Source organism: Ursus americanus, chromosome 25, assembly GCF_024610735.1.
Source record: "Ursus americanus isolate L20-20 chromosome 25, mUrsAme1.1.p, whole genome shotgun sequence".
Lineage (NCBI taxonomy): Eukaryota > Metazoa > Chordata > Mammalia > Carnivora > Ursidae > Ursus > Ursus americanus.
The window spans coordinates 44,954,144-44,968,741 of record NC_142151.1 but is presented as its reverse complement, the minus strand read 5'-3'; the positions used below and the strand labels follow the sequence as shown (position 1 = coordinate 44,968,741).

Here is a 14,598-nt window from a genome sequence, read left to right as displayed (position 1 = left end):
TTCATTTTCAGCCTTTTGATTAAGGCTGCTATGTTTTCCATCTAAGTTCTAGCTGAAGACTTCTGCCTCTGTCTGATGTAGTAGTTAAATGGTACTCACTGATCATTTACTTGAACTTCTCCTTGAAAATATTGAGCTGTTAGGGTCCTTCTCACCTTGCAATCAAGATGGAGAGGAGATCCAGTTGGTTAAATCCATATAACAATATAAGCCTTGGCTTAGCTAGATTCTCTCTCACTCTCACGTCTCTCCTTCTAAGTCTCTCATCCTCTCTCTCCAGGAAAGACACAGATGAAGCAGACCTGGTTCTCGCAAAAGAAGCTAATGTAAAGTGTCCACAGATTGTGATAGCGTTTTATGAAGAGAGACTGACGTGGCACGCATACCCTGAGGATGCGGAAAACAAAGAGAAGGAAACAGCAAAGAGCTAAAGGAGGGGGTGGTCTCTGTCATTTCTCTTTGTATATAATACATTCACCTCCCTGCCTCCTCTCCCTTCTGCCCACCCCCTTCTATCCTAAACACATCCATAAAAAATGTGCTTATCACTGTGCTCCACAGGAGAAATGTTGGTATTGGTTCTCTTGTAACATAACTGATGGTCTGATTCATGATAAGTGTCTCTCTGTGAAGACCAGGCATTTACATACTGTGTGTAATTCCCACAGTTTTTTCCTTTGCCCTGATCTCTTCCTTCTGCTCCCCTGTGACCTCAAGATGAGTTTTAACTTTTTAATCACCTTAGAGTCTTGATCTTTTCGGGGTTTGTTGCTTTTTAGATTGGGGGATTTTGTTATAATGATGATGAATTTTGGTTTCTTGCTTTGGTTCTTAGAACATGTTGATGACCAGCTAGCTTTTGTTTTGAGATGTTGGGATGGAAAAGATGTTCCCATCTTTTTAAAAAGCCAATAGCAACTGCCTACCTGTTGGGGCTTTCCCAACCTCATTCAGCTGTACCCAGTAGAATGCAGGGTTCCTGGTGTGGTCTTCTGGGCCACCCTCTGTCCATCCCCACTCATCCCCCCAGAATAGCTCCATTCCTTGGAGGACTTGAAATGTTACACTCACATTTGTCAAGGCACTCTTAGCCCCAGGACTTTTGGCTTCGTTTCTTAGCAGTCCCTGATTCTGCTTCTGCAGGGTGGTGTAGTCTGTCATAAAATGACAAGATTATGAACTGTGGAGATTTTTAGCTATTCGTACATGAGGATGATGGGGTAGGATACAGTTGTCTTTATGGTCACCTATGGTATATATGTATTTTTTCCTTCCATCCCTCACATTTGGACTATAGATTTATGTAGGTGTGAGTGACTGCCTGGTGCTTGCTTGTGCCAAGGTGCTAGGCACCCTCCAGCCCTGCCAGCTTTTGTGGCCTCCCAAAGCATTCCTGGTACCAAAGAGGCTTCAGACCTGACCCTCACTTCTCAGTGGACCCAAGTTTCCCCTCCATGCCATTATATTCAGTGGGGAATTCTTGGAGGGGAGCCATTGGCCACAGTATCAATTTTAAATATTCATTGCGTTTATAGTCGTCAGTTTCCTGCTTTGTTGACTCCTGGATTTGCTACCAAGAGTCCCCAAAGTATTACTACTCTTCCCTTTTTCCACCCTCAAACTCTTCATTTTGTTTTATTTCAAAAATACGTTTCTGTGGAAGACTCTCGCCTCGGAGTGACAGGCCCTGGCATTAGCATGTTGACACAACCTTCTGTCCCTACTCAGAATATTTCCCTTTTGGCTTCCTCCTGCTTTGCCGTTATACTGAGAGATTATTACCTGATCTTGTCCTTCCATCCTTGTCCCCCCAAGAAACGCCCTACTTCTCTTTAGCCTATTTCTTTTAGTTGGAGGGGGGTGGCTAGAGAATCAAGACTAAAAGTAAGGAAATAGCAGGGTTATGAGCACCCGCGTCCCGGTCCAAAGCTGAGGAATTAATAAATGCTTGAAATAGCCTTAATTCTAGAGTTCACCAGCCATTGAGGTTGTTTTTGTTGTTGCTTTTGATTTTTAAAACACATAGCTTTCTGGCCAGGAGCAGTCAGCCATTTCTAGATTATTCAGAGTAATCAGGGGAATGGATAGATTGCTCCAGTCCACAGATGAGCTGAATAATATGCAAATCATATACCCATTCATAGCACTTGTTACCATTGCTTTCCTGCTCAGCTGCTGATTGAATTCTGTGTGCTTGTATAAATTATGTCAAAAATTATACTGCACAGTTGAGAAGACAGCTGTTGCTGCAGTGACATGACAGACTGGAACAATGAAGCTTTTGGTTTAAGTCATCCAGGAAAATCCTTCTGAATGGTAATATGATTGGGTTAGAACTCCTAACCCATACCTCAAGTGGGTAGGAGTTTTTAATCTCCATCTTTCTTTACTCTGAAAGGATTCAAGGCCTAGATCAAGTGCTAGATAATTGACAGTTGGTTAGTACTTAATCTGATGGGCATCTGAAAGAAAGAAAGGATGGTCAGGAAACAGATTTGTCATACAAGTAGCCAAGGATAAAATTAGGGTAGACAAGAATAAGACAAAAGTAGGCCAGAGCCCCTGAGGAGGTGATCTGGGCCTGTTGATTTGCAGGTGGAGAAAATGACAGCTTATCCATGGAGCCAGTGTGTGTGTCTCAGGAGCAGTGGGCATGTAAACTACAGTGCGTGTTTTCCAGACCAGAATCAATATGTGGACAAGGAACACAACAGAATTAGTTGGTGCTGAGATTGGTCCTGAGAAAGCTGGGGCACGTGTTTGCTGTGGTTATAGGTGATATTTAAGACATTCGTCAAAATCTGATTTTCTTTTAGCAAAGGAAGTACCATCTACTACTCATCAGCTCTTTAATACCTTACTCCATCTTTTCTGTTCACAGTTGATTGAATCATGGTCTTGTACTGAATGCTGCCAGAACAGTTGTTTTCTCCCTGCCTACCTGTAGCTGCTTCTGTAGGAATGCAGGGAGCCAGAGGCCAGAGAGGCCAGTTCCAACTTCACCCTCAGCAGAAAGAAAACCAGATGCCTGCCTGTGTCTCTGGCATTTGTTAGTTCTGAGCAGCTATCCTGGCCCTTGCAGAATTGCAATCTCAAATGGAAACCTGTCTTCATGGGGCTTTCTCCTCAGAAGAGTTAGTAGCCATGGGCTAAGCACTCCTAAACATCTGGGTCTCAGGTGAGCAAAGCATATTTTTCCTGTATTTACTCAGTCTTCTTTCAAAATATCTTTCTAATGCTGAATTTCTTCTAGTAATCAACATTCAAGGATCTCCCTTTCCATAGAAGCTAGCAGAGCCTTGCCCAGCAGAGTTGACCAAGGTCAGTGTAGCTGCTTTTCTGAGCCCTGCACTGGGCCAGTGCCGTCATGGTAGGATTAGCTGTTAGGAACATCAGCGCTGATGGAAGCACCCATTTTTAACCTGGAGAGAGCCATATCATTTTTCCTCCCGCAGTCCAGTTTTTGTCTGCCCAAGGGAGCATTTGAGTCTGGTGTTCCCTAATACAAATCTAGGTGGTCCTTGGCTGTCCGTCCTGCAGCCATATCCCTGTTGCTCTTTGTTGGTGATGAAAGGTTAGTCCTGTTTCCATAGCTTGGGCAGTTAGGTTATTCTTAACTCTCTTCATTCCTGTTCTGTAGCTGCCCTGCACTCCATTCTCCTTCTGTTCAGGGCAGATCCTAAGGCTTTTTGGAAGGTACTTGGGATTTTCATCTTGGGACTTTGTTGGACCCGTGTTTAGTCCAGCTCACCTGAGTTACAGCGAGGGGTCAGAGGGATCTGTCTTGTGTCTGGACTGGGGAGCAATTGTCTTTCCCTTTTGAATTTTTTGAATTTTGAATTCGAGGGCCTAAATACTGCGTTCCGATGACATGAGAACCCCAGGTAGGGTTAGATCATTAGATTTGAAATGTGGAGATTGTTTCTCACAAATGAGGTCAAAGGAAAAGCTCATTTCGCATCCATGATTCCATCCTTTTGGTTTAGGTTTTTAGATTGAAATTTGTAGTGTTGGAGGTCTGTACCTTTGTAATCAGACTGCCAAGCAAGCAAATCTGTGGCAAGGTGGAGAGAGGAATGGTTTGGATCCAGTGTATTCTAGTTTCATGCTGGCTTTATGGCTAATCATAAAAGTTATATTTTCGAAAACAGATGTTACCAGCCTTGCACCCAGTGGTACATGATACGCTCAGAATTCAGTGTCCCCACCCCCCCAGTTAATAGAGGTGGGTTTGTATTGAGCTGTCTGCAGACACTCAGAATTCGGTGTCCCCCCCCCCCCCCAGTTAATAGAGGTGGGTTTGTGTTGAGCTGTCTGCAGACGCTCAGAATTCAGTGTCGTCCCCCCCCCCCCCAGTTAATAGAGGTGGGTTTGTGTTGAGCTGTCTGCAGACGCTCAGAATTCAGTGTCCCCCCCCCCCCCCCCCCCAGTTAATAGAGGTGGGTTGTGTTGAGCTGTCTGCATCTGCCACCTTAGTGTGCGTCACCATTCATTTTATTCCACAAGCATTTCTTTGGCCTTGGGGGTACAAAGTTGAAGAATGATACAGTCCCTGACCTCAAAGAACTTTCATACTGATGTGGGATGAACTGACTGTTAATAGTTCAGTATAATAAATGCTACAAATGGGTACACATTTCTGATTTGGGGACAGTAGGAGGGTGATGGTTCATAGGGGGACAGACTGGACCTTGGATGAACTGAGCTAACTGGCCATGGATGGACTACAACAAAGGCTTGTTTTATTCCAGAAAATAAGGATAACTGAAGGTTGGTTAGCAGTGCTGTTGCTGAGAGAGAAAATGACAGGTGAGTGGGGATTGAGAACCCCTCATTTTGAGCTGTTGTGGGCTTTTTGCCAAAGTATTTGATGGTCTAGTTAATCCTTGCCTGTGGGAAGTATTACGTATGTTGCAGATACAGTTCTGTGGGTTCTGTAACATTTATTCCTCATGGACATTTTATCAGAGTTGCTCACCCTTTTTTCAGTTTCTCATCCCTTTTGGAAGAATTAACATGAGGTTGGCTTTAAGCCTGAAACAAGGACACACTTGTCAATGACAAGGGATTTGCTAAACAGAAGGCTTGGGGGCATATCTCTTAACACGTGAGCATCTACTGTGTGCAGTGTGGTTGTATTGAACACTACAGGGTGGTGGCTCCTAAGCAGACCTCTGTCGGTTACGTGAAGACCTCTCCTGGAAGTGCCTGTACCCTGGCATTTCAGATTTTACTCAAATCTAGGCAAGTCTAGAGTGAGGCCTAGCCCTGCTAAGAAACAGCCTGACTTTAAGAAGTTTCTTAGTTCTGAACTGTGTAGCCACAAGAAGATTTCTGTCTGGATCATTGAGAGTTGACTAACTTTGGAAGTCAGAATTCCCAGGAATAAAGAGTAACAGTTCTGGAAAATTAAAATGTGAAGGTTCTTTGGATAGCTTCATAAAAATAGTTCTAATTTCTTTGTGCTTTCGCTGGATTTCTTGAATTTTAAACTACCTCATCTTATCTTGTCCTTTTAGAGTCCTTCAGCTTGTCATTGCCACTCTAACATCGTGCTTGGCTTTGGTGGTTGTCTGACATGGAGTTTTTTCTACGCCTTGACAGCGAGTTCTCTTCCTCTTCATCCTGATCCTCATCTCATTATCTCATATTGTTCTTCTGTCAGAGAAGTGTGTTAAAATAGTTTAAAATCTTGGCTATGGGAAGAAAATGATCCTTCAGTGCTGTTTGTCTCTGGGATCAGTAAGAAAGAGTTAAAACCAAGTGCTGGGGGAGGGGACGGAACCTGCACTGGAGGCAGCTGAGGAGGGAAGAGCCATTAATTAAGACAATTTCAAAGTCAACTGATTGTGATCATTAATGTCACAATAGATCAAAACCTAATTATCACAGCCTAGGTAAGAGCCATCAGTATTAATCGGAAAATCTAATAGGAAACTATTATCAAGAAATTAGGCTAAATTGAATGCAATGAACTTTTTATCTTGCCATTCTGTGTGTGTGTGTGTGAGAGAGAGAGAGAGAGAGAGAGGTTCCCTGGCATTGGCAGGTGTGACCCTCACAGTTGATCTAGGTGCCAGTGGCCAGTTCATCATACTTTTTGAGGAATTCCAAACAGACTGAACCTGAACTGTCATTGTCATCTTAATATTTTTTGAACATTATCACCACCTGGACTTGTCCAGTGTGATCAGCAATCAGTGAAAGAAGGTTAATATTTAGGTCTCGGGATGGTTGGTCCTTCCTGGAATGAGAGTATCTCTGGTGGACATTATACTGTGTGTGTTGGCAAATCATTCTTTGAGCTTCTGAGGTATGTAGAGTCCTGCTGCTCTGGCTGTTGCGAGGGGGTACAGAGGAAAAGCGAGACTTCCTGCCTGGAGATTCTTCAGGGAGACCCCAGAAGATAGAGTTTAATCATGTCACAGCGCTTTTAAAGCTCAAGTCAGTGTTTTGCGGTTTCCGGTAGCTTTAGGATTTGATTCTAAGTTAGGGCTGACTGTGGATTTAGTTTTTTCCCCCCCTAGTTTTAGGATAAGAGTCATAATGATTACTACCAGGATCCAGTTGTAAGTTCGGGGGTGGGGGGTGTCTTTTTCCTTTAAGCTTGCTTTCATCCAAGAGTTATGCCCTTCTTGGGATAGTAAAGAAGATTACGAGAGTCTTACAACTAGTTCTAGAGCACACTTCGTCCCCTCTCTCTGAATGGAAAACTAGGGTCACCATTAATATCCGTAATCTCGAGAGCCATTCATGAGGATCCTGCCAACTCCTGCAGTTGGGCTGGCGCAGAAAGGTTGGAAAGATGCTGCCTTGTGGGCACTGAGGGGAGGCACAAGCGGCAGCAGGAGGGCATCGGGGGCCCATCCCACCTGCTTTAACCTGGAGAGAGTGCCGCTGAGGCCACTGCTGTTGCTGGCCTTGCGCCTCCTCCCGTGACCTTGCAGCTCAGCACTACCAGGACCACCACTGGGGACAAGGTTCTTGCTCGAATGAGGTCTTGTTCTTGGATTTTAGGATTTAGGAATAGGGGTGACTCAGTATAGAACTTTGGGAAATCAGTGTGGCTTAGTCCCTCACCTCTTACGATTAAGTATTTCTTTACAAAAGAATTCATGCCCTTAATGCTTTGAAATGTAATGTTATTTGCAAAACATCCATTGACACATGACTTTCAGAAGCAGTCTTTGTCTCCAAGGTTCCTCACGTTATGCCGGATAAATAATAGGCCCTCTGTTAATACTTGTGGGTTGGTTGAGTTCATCTAGTTTGCAGAGTGAAGTGTACCTGCTGACTTCCTTTTGCTCACACATGTACTCTAAGAAGTAAGGTGCCCTAGGGAGTGAAACAAGAATTGAGTGGATGCTGACTACGTGTGCCAACCTCCTCAACTGATTCATAATGGCTGACCTTGGGCAAGTCACTCCTTTCAATGCCTCAGTTCCCCATCTGTCAAATGGGGTTAATGATACTGACCTACCTCACAGGGGTGTTGTGAGGCATTGTAAATCAAAGTTGGTAGAATACTTCAGGGTCCTCGGTGGAGGATGCCTTGAGCCGAAGTCTAAAGTCCAGGCCTGACATAGGCTTTAGTCCTCACTGAGCTGTCCCAAGGTTGGAACTACTAGTGACCTCGGCAAGTTCTCTGCCCCCCACCCCTCATCAAAGCTGCTAGTTCAGATGTTGACAGTGTTTTTGTGAATGTTGGAGTCTTAATAGTCCAGACATAGGATGTTATGGGGGAAGGCACTTAGTATTTTCTATGTCTTGCATCCACAAAGAGAGGCTGTTTCAGACCCAAGAGCATTGGATTAGGGAACTATGAGGCAGGGATGCTACTGCTTGTTTCTCTCTGCAGGTTGAGAATTAAGGTCCCATTCCCCATGGGATTGGAACAGACTTCAGCTGTCTCAGGAGCAAAGTGAACACAGGGGGCTTAATTTATATCGTTGCTTTTATCTCGTGTCCCCCCCCCCCCCCGAACTGAGTCACTGCACCCCTTGCCTCCCCATAGGAACCAGCTGGTTCAATAAACATAACCACTTTCTCCATCCCCTACCAAAAAAGAGCCACTTTGGGAAAAATTTTTTCTAGAGATACGTTTCACACTCTTAGAGCTTCATCCAACTTAACTGTACTCATTTGTCATCTTTTTCTCTGTGTCCACAGTCTGAACCTGACTTTGACCTGTTTTCCCTCCGGTTTGGGGAAAGTTTGGACACTATTTCTATTTGCCCAGATGTGGGCTCAGCCAGCTCCTCTTCCCAACAGGGCTCTTTCTCCTTTCCCTCTCCTTGGCCCTAGACGTGTAACCCATGGAAAAGCACAAGGTCCTGGCCCCTTGCTGCCGTCACATTCCGGTTCTCCGTGCTTTGTGGACTTGCTCTGTTCCCCCAGCTCTGGCGGCACCAGGTGGTTCTGTGGAGTTCTGGAGGATGGAGAGATCACAGTCTGACCTCCTGCCAAATAGCCAGGAGTTGATTTACCCATGGCCCAGCAGCCTTGCCGCCCTTTCCCACAGGATGGGATTTGAGAGACTTGAGAGGCTGGGCTTCTTTCCACACTCTGTCCCATTCTGAGTAGCAAAACACATCTCGCTTGGTAGCCAGATTTCTAAGTGGGAAAATGGGAAATTGAATTCTCTATGGACCTTTTTGGTTTGTGGGGGAGTTTTGGTTGTGTTTCTTGGTTTTAGTTCAGCCAGACATGTCGGCTTTTCATTTTTTTATTTTTTTAGGATAAGTGATATATATATATGTTCGCCTTTTAAATGTAAATGTTTAAAAGTAGGCAATTTATGTGTTTCCACAACTGACATTGATGCAGACCTCATTCTCTCCCCCTCTTCCACCCTCCTCTTTTCCCTCTTTTCATACTCTTGTATTGGTTCTAATAAATGGTTGCTTTTCAAATACGGATCCTGAGTGGTGGTTTCAAGATCTGGGTCTGACACCCTTCCTTAATTTGGTCCCTGGAATGTCAGCCAGTAGTCACACGTGCCTTTCTGAAAGAGCAGTGAGACTTCCAGAGCAAGGGCTTTCTTCTAACAGTTGCCGGTCTCTGACTTGCCACGGGGTGGCGCAAGCCTGAGGGACTAAGAGACTGCGTATCCCGTTCCTACTCTATTCCCTTAACCAGTTCAGACTGTGCCTTCCTGGTCTCTGCACTCATCTCTGCTGCCAGTGGCTCGGAGAATAAGTATTAGCCGTCAGCAACCCAGGGGCCCCAGAAGAACCAGCCCCCGGCTATTAGAATTTGTGGAAAACCGCACTGACCATCTACATCCGGCTTGAAAATCCCGTATATGTGAGCTTGCAAATACAGCTCTTTTATCATCTTTTCTGATTGGCTTCACAATCGCCGAAGAAACTGTTTCTCAGACGACCTGTTGATTGTGGGTCAGGAGCGTGGTGTGTCCGTGTGGGGTGTGGGGGAGCAGGAATTGGAAGTTGGATTAAGAGGAAAATATGCAAATAGTTTATTAATTAATAAAAGCCTGATGCAGTTTCAAATCTGATGGACGGACACAGGCAGAAACTCTCACAGAAGAGCAGTGAGGAAGGCAGAGGGGTCCCAGAACCAAGACCACCTCCCACTGAGATAGAACGCCCCTGAAGGCTGAGCCCTTTTTCCCACATCTCTTATCTGCAGTTCTCCCCTCTTGTTTTCTTGCTGCTGAGTTACAGGGTCTCCCCAGTCTAATCTCGTAAAGTCTTATGAAGACATCTGTAGGTTGGCTGGTTTAATGGTCCATGACCCCATAAACATGGGACAGGAGAGCCATTTGGTCCACTTCAGAGCCAGCCCGTTCTGGACATTATTTATTTCCCACCTCTGAAGCCTGGGACTGCTTGCCCCCTTGCCTTCCCCTTCCTAGTTCTCTCACCCTCACGCCACTTTGTCTCTGCCTAGGGCCTGTGCAAGGCGCGGCTCTGGGGTTTTGACACCCGCACTCCCTCTCCTAAACAACTGCGTCTTGGTTTTTGTTTCCCTCCAGTCAGGGGTCCGCCTGCGTGGCACTCATTCAGATGAGCTCATCATCGCTCATAACTCTTCTCCCAGGAATGTTGCCTCTCAGTGTGCTGGACAAGTCCGGAGCCGGGCTGTTTTGCCTCCCCTTTGTCTCCACTAAAGGGCTGCAGAGCTAGTGAGATCGATGCAGTGCTGACAGCCTGGGGAAAACGGAGGACCGAGTGTGGGGGTCTGTGCTTAGATGGGTTCCGGGTGCACGTGCTCTGTTAGCGGAAGCGGCCCCCCAGGCAGTGGCCCCCCAGGCAGCCTCCACCTTTGGAAGGAAGCGGGAGCCCTGGTGTCATGGGCTGCCGCCTGTGAGTTTGTGCAGAGGGGAGCCCGTTACAGCCTGTGGCCACGCCACACTGCTCCTGCTCCGCCAGCTTGAGGGTGACCTGTGGAGTAATGTGGGAGCAAGCAGGGCAAAGGCTGGGGTCAGCTAGTATTGCGAGCATGCCACACAGGCCCTGGGGGGCTCTGTTACTCCAGCAGGGATGGGGGAGGTAAAGACCGAGAAACCTCACAAACCCTTTCACTCAAAACCCTCCTGCTTGAAGTCAGGGACGGCTGAAGGCACGTGAAGGGAAGGGTCTGGTCCTGGGCTCTGTGGCTTCTAGGCCTTTGTCTCCTCCTCCCCTGCCTCTGCTCTCCTGCTTCCCCCACCCCCTCTGCAGCTGTAACATCTTGCTTTCCAGGTGCCGGCTCCCTCCTCTCTTAGCTTCTGTCTTTATTTGTGTGTCTGTATTTTTTATGGGTTCTCCCCTTTGTCTACTATATCATGTGTGTTTTTCTCTTTCTTTGTCTTTTTTCTTCTCATTTCTGGTCTCTCCACCCCCATGTTCTCTCCACCCCCTTTAAATTTCATAAGCAGCCTCAATTTGGACATTTAATTTCAACCCCATCAAATTATTATCTTTCTTGCAACAATCTGGGACTCTTTACGAGCTCTTTCTACCCCATGCCACCGCTGGAAACAGGTGCATCTCTTTCTGTGTATAATGCGATGCTCCCTCCCAGATGGGGAGAGGCGATGCCTCATGCCTTTTCTCAGCAAAGCCTTGTGTGATCATTTGGTTATGAGCCAGGGAGAGAGGGAGAGAGGCTGAGAATTGCGCTGGCTGATAAATCTGGGGGCTGATGAAATGAAAAGGTTGGGGGTTATCATTGCACCCCTTCCTTTCTTCCCCCTTCCTGCTGCTGCTGTCTTCTGGGAAAGAAGCTGGCGGTGAGCTGAGGGACGGGGCCCCAGCTGCTGCAGGCTGCAGCGAGGAGATTCTGCTTCTGTGTCTGCAGCAAGGGTGGGGGTGGGAGCAGGTGAGATCTGCAGCGCGGGGGAGGAGGGCAGGTGTACTGAAGCCCTTGCCTGTGCTGCGTATGCACAGGGTGAACCCTACCTTCCTGCCATTTCCAACACCACGCAGCACCTCCATGCTGCCTGTTCCCCAATTCCCCTGCCCCCACTGGAACCCTCTGCTGCCTTATGTTTCAACTCCCAGAGACCTGGGCCTGACTCTGCCCCTTTGTCCTGTCATGCACCACCCCTCCTCTAGTACCTCCCTCCTCTAGTTCCTGCCTCCCCTTTTCAGTCTTATCTGCGCAAGGAGCTGGGAGGTGGGGGAGCGGGGGAAGCACCACCAGGATGCTCCCGGCAGGGGGCAAGGCTGGCCTACCTGCTCCTAGCGAGTGCTGCCAAGGATGGGGAAAATCTCTCTGGCTTTGAGACCAGAATACAAAGGGTGCTCCCTCTTTCCATCTTTTCTCTGCCCTTCCTGCCTCTTCCCTGTTCATGTCCTTTCTCAGTTCCTTTCCCCCTGTTTTTATGTCCATGTTTATAGTAATAGACAGGTAATAAGAGGGCTCACGGGAAGGAATTGAGAGGGAAAGGAAAGTACAGATTTTTTTTTCCTCCTCCCCTTTCTCCTCTTGGGGAATCGGAGCATCTCTCCACCTTCAGCCCTGCTGATTCTCTCAGCAATGATGTCTAAACAGGGATTCTTAACCATAATTTCATAACCCTCCTTGAGGTGATTGGAGTCTGAGGTGTTGCTGTTCAGCTAAACCAATTGCATCCTTATTTCTGTCTGAATTTGTTGCTCCCTTTTAGCATAGGAATAAAAACTTCCTTCTGCAGGGGGTCGGGGTGGGGGTGGAGGGGCTGTCTTGTTGCCCCATTCATCAACCTAAGGGATCATGGGGCAGGTAGAAACCATTTCCCTGCTTCCCTCCTCCACCACTAAAAGGCAGGCCCAGCTGATAGAGGGAGGTGAGGAGCAGGGGTTGGGTGTATTATCCCCACCTGGCTTTTTTCACTCAAAGCAGAGAAGAGGGTTTCCGGTTTGGATTAAGGAGCTGGGTCAGGTGTGGCTAGGGACGCCACTGCTTGGATAGAGGACGTGGAAGAGAGAGGGAAGGAGGTACAAGGTTGCCCCTGTGAGGACCTGGGAGAATGGAATGAAATGAGGAAGGATGGGAGATGAGAGGCTTGGAAAAATCAGATGCTGTGCAGGGGATGTGTGTGCGCGCGCAAGCCCCGATGCGAGGGCCGTGGCCAGACATGATGTCTTCTTCACCCGGACACAGCCGGCTGGCACGTCACTTCTGAAGAGCTCCGGGCAATGAGTCAACTTAGCGTCTACCCTCATGTGTTCTGAGTTAGAATAGTTTGCTCTGAACTGGATGAGTGCTCTGAAAATCTAAAATATATTTTTGATTACTTCAGGGGGCCCTCTGCAGCATCCTGAATGGCTTCAATTTCTGCCCTGGCATGGGGGTGGAGGGCCTGGAATCCTCATGTTCTCTTCCCTCGATCCCCAGTCCTGCTTCAGGTGGTGTCAGGGAGCTGACTGGGCGAATATGTAGGGGGAGGGGAGATTGAGGGCTGGCCAGACAGGTGTCTCCTTGGCTGCAGAGGGGATGCCCTAATGCGCATTAAAGATTCATGCACAACTGATTAGCTGTTGCTGTCACCCAAGAAGAGAGGGGGCAAACAGCCCCCTTCCTCCCAGAGAAACGGCAGGTCTGTGTGTATATGAGAATTCGGAAATAACTCTCACTATACATTCGTGCTCATATGAATCTATTAGACCGCATTGAGTCCAAGTTGAGTGTAATGGAGGGGAAGCAGTGGTCTAGGTAATTCAAGGTAGCAGAAGATCCTCAGGTCATTTAGGACTATGATCGAAAGGTGCTTTGTGGGCTTCTCCGGGCCAAGAGGAAGAGGTCATTCATAGAGGCAAACAAAAGCTGTTCTTAGCTCTGCACCAGGACAGCCATACAGATCAGAAGCAGAAAATTGCAGGCAATGTGTCTGTTCAGGTGGAAAGGCAGGGAGGCCAGAGAGGGCCTCAGGGGCAGCATGCTATTGGAAGGCCAGTGAGCATGTTGGAAGGCCAAAGGCACAAAGAATGGCAGGACGAAGTGTGGACAGAGCGGTTAGGAAGCAACAGAAGCCCACAAACGAGCTCGCTCTAGAATTCGGCAGAGCACCAGCCCAGGCACTGGGAAAAAATCGTTAGGTGAAAGTTCAAGTCGGGCTGTGTGGTACTGGGTAAATTCATTTCCCCCTCTGGGTATCAGTTTTGCGGTCAGGGGGGCGGGGGACTCACATCAAATACTGAGTAATAATTTCATTTTTCACAAAATATTTTGTCTTTTATTATAATAAAACTGATATAAGGAAAAATTAGAAAAAGTGTAATTCTATCATGTTGATACAATTAATATATATATATATATTTTAAAGATTTTATTTATTTATTCGACAGAGATAGAGACAGCCAGCGAGAGAGGGAACACAAGCAGGGGGAGTGGGAGAGGAAGAAGCAGGCTCATAGCGGAGGAGCCTGATGTGGGGCTCGATCCCATAACGCTGGGATCACGCCCTGAGCCGAAGGCAGACGCTTAACCGCTATGCCACCCAGGTGCCCCAATTAATATATTTTTATGTTTATGTGCCTGACCGGATTTTGTCCATATGAGACAAATTCTTGTTTTTATGTAGTGTGTATACCGTTTTGTATTTTTTTCACTTAACATTATAAAATAGTTCCATAGCACTATATATTCGTAACAATCACTATTTTTATTTTTTTTAAAGATTTTATTTGTTTATTTGAGAGCTAGCGTGCAAAGAGTGTGCAGGCAGGAGCAGGAGGGGAGGGGCAGACGGAAAGGAAGAAGCAGACTCTTCCCCCCCCCCCCCCCGCCCCCAGCGGGAGCCCAGGACCCTGGGATCTTGACCTGAGCCAAGCCAAGGCAGACGATTAACTGACTAAACCCCCCCAGGTGCCCCTGTAATAGTCACTGCTTAAAATGGTCATGAAGGTACCAGCTATGGATTCTAGCAGGATCCCGGGTCCGCAAGGCCCCCTCCTACCCCTCTGGCTGCTCTATCTCGGCCTTCTACCTCTGAAATGGTGGCAGTTCCGAGGTTTCCCTTCTCAGCTCGTGTTCTCGTTACACTGTTTCCTACTCCGGACATGGTCCATCCACTGTCATAATTTCAGCTACTGCTTGTGATAAGGCTCATGACCCCAGAGCTCTCTGCACACCAACTGTTTCTGTCTCACCTGTATCCACTCGCCTTCC

General features: G+C 47.2%; 1 protein-coding gene across 4 annotated transcripts in view; it reads left to right on the top strand.

The window, feature by feature from the left end:
• Positions 1-8,912, top strand: part of CBX5 (chromobox 5) — a 35,550-nt gene extending 26,638 nt beyond the window's left edge. For all 4 annotated transcript variants that reach the window (XM_045800868.2, XM_045800865.2, XM_045800866.2 and 1 more), the window contains exon 5: positions 281-8,912. In XM_045800868.2, coding sequence (XP_045656824.1) covers positions 281-431 — 151 coding nt within the window. In that variant the 3' untranslated portion in view covers positions 432-8,912. The remainder of the gene's footprint in view (positions 1-280) is intronic.
• The last annotated feature ends 5,686 nt before the right edge of the window (positions 8,913-14,598 follow it).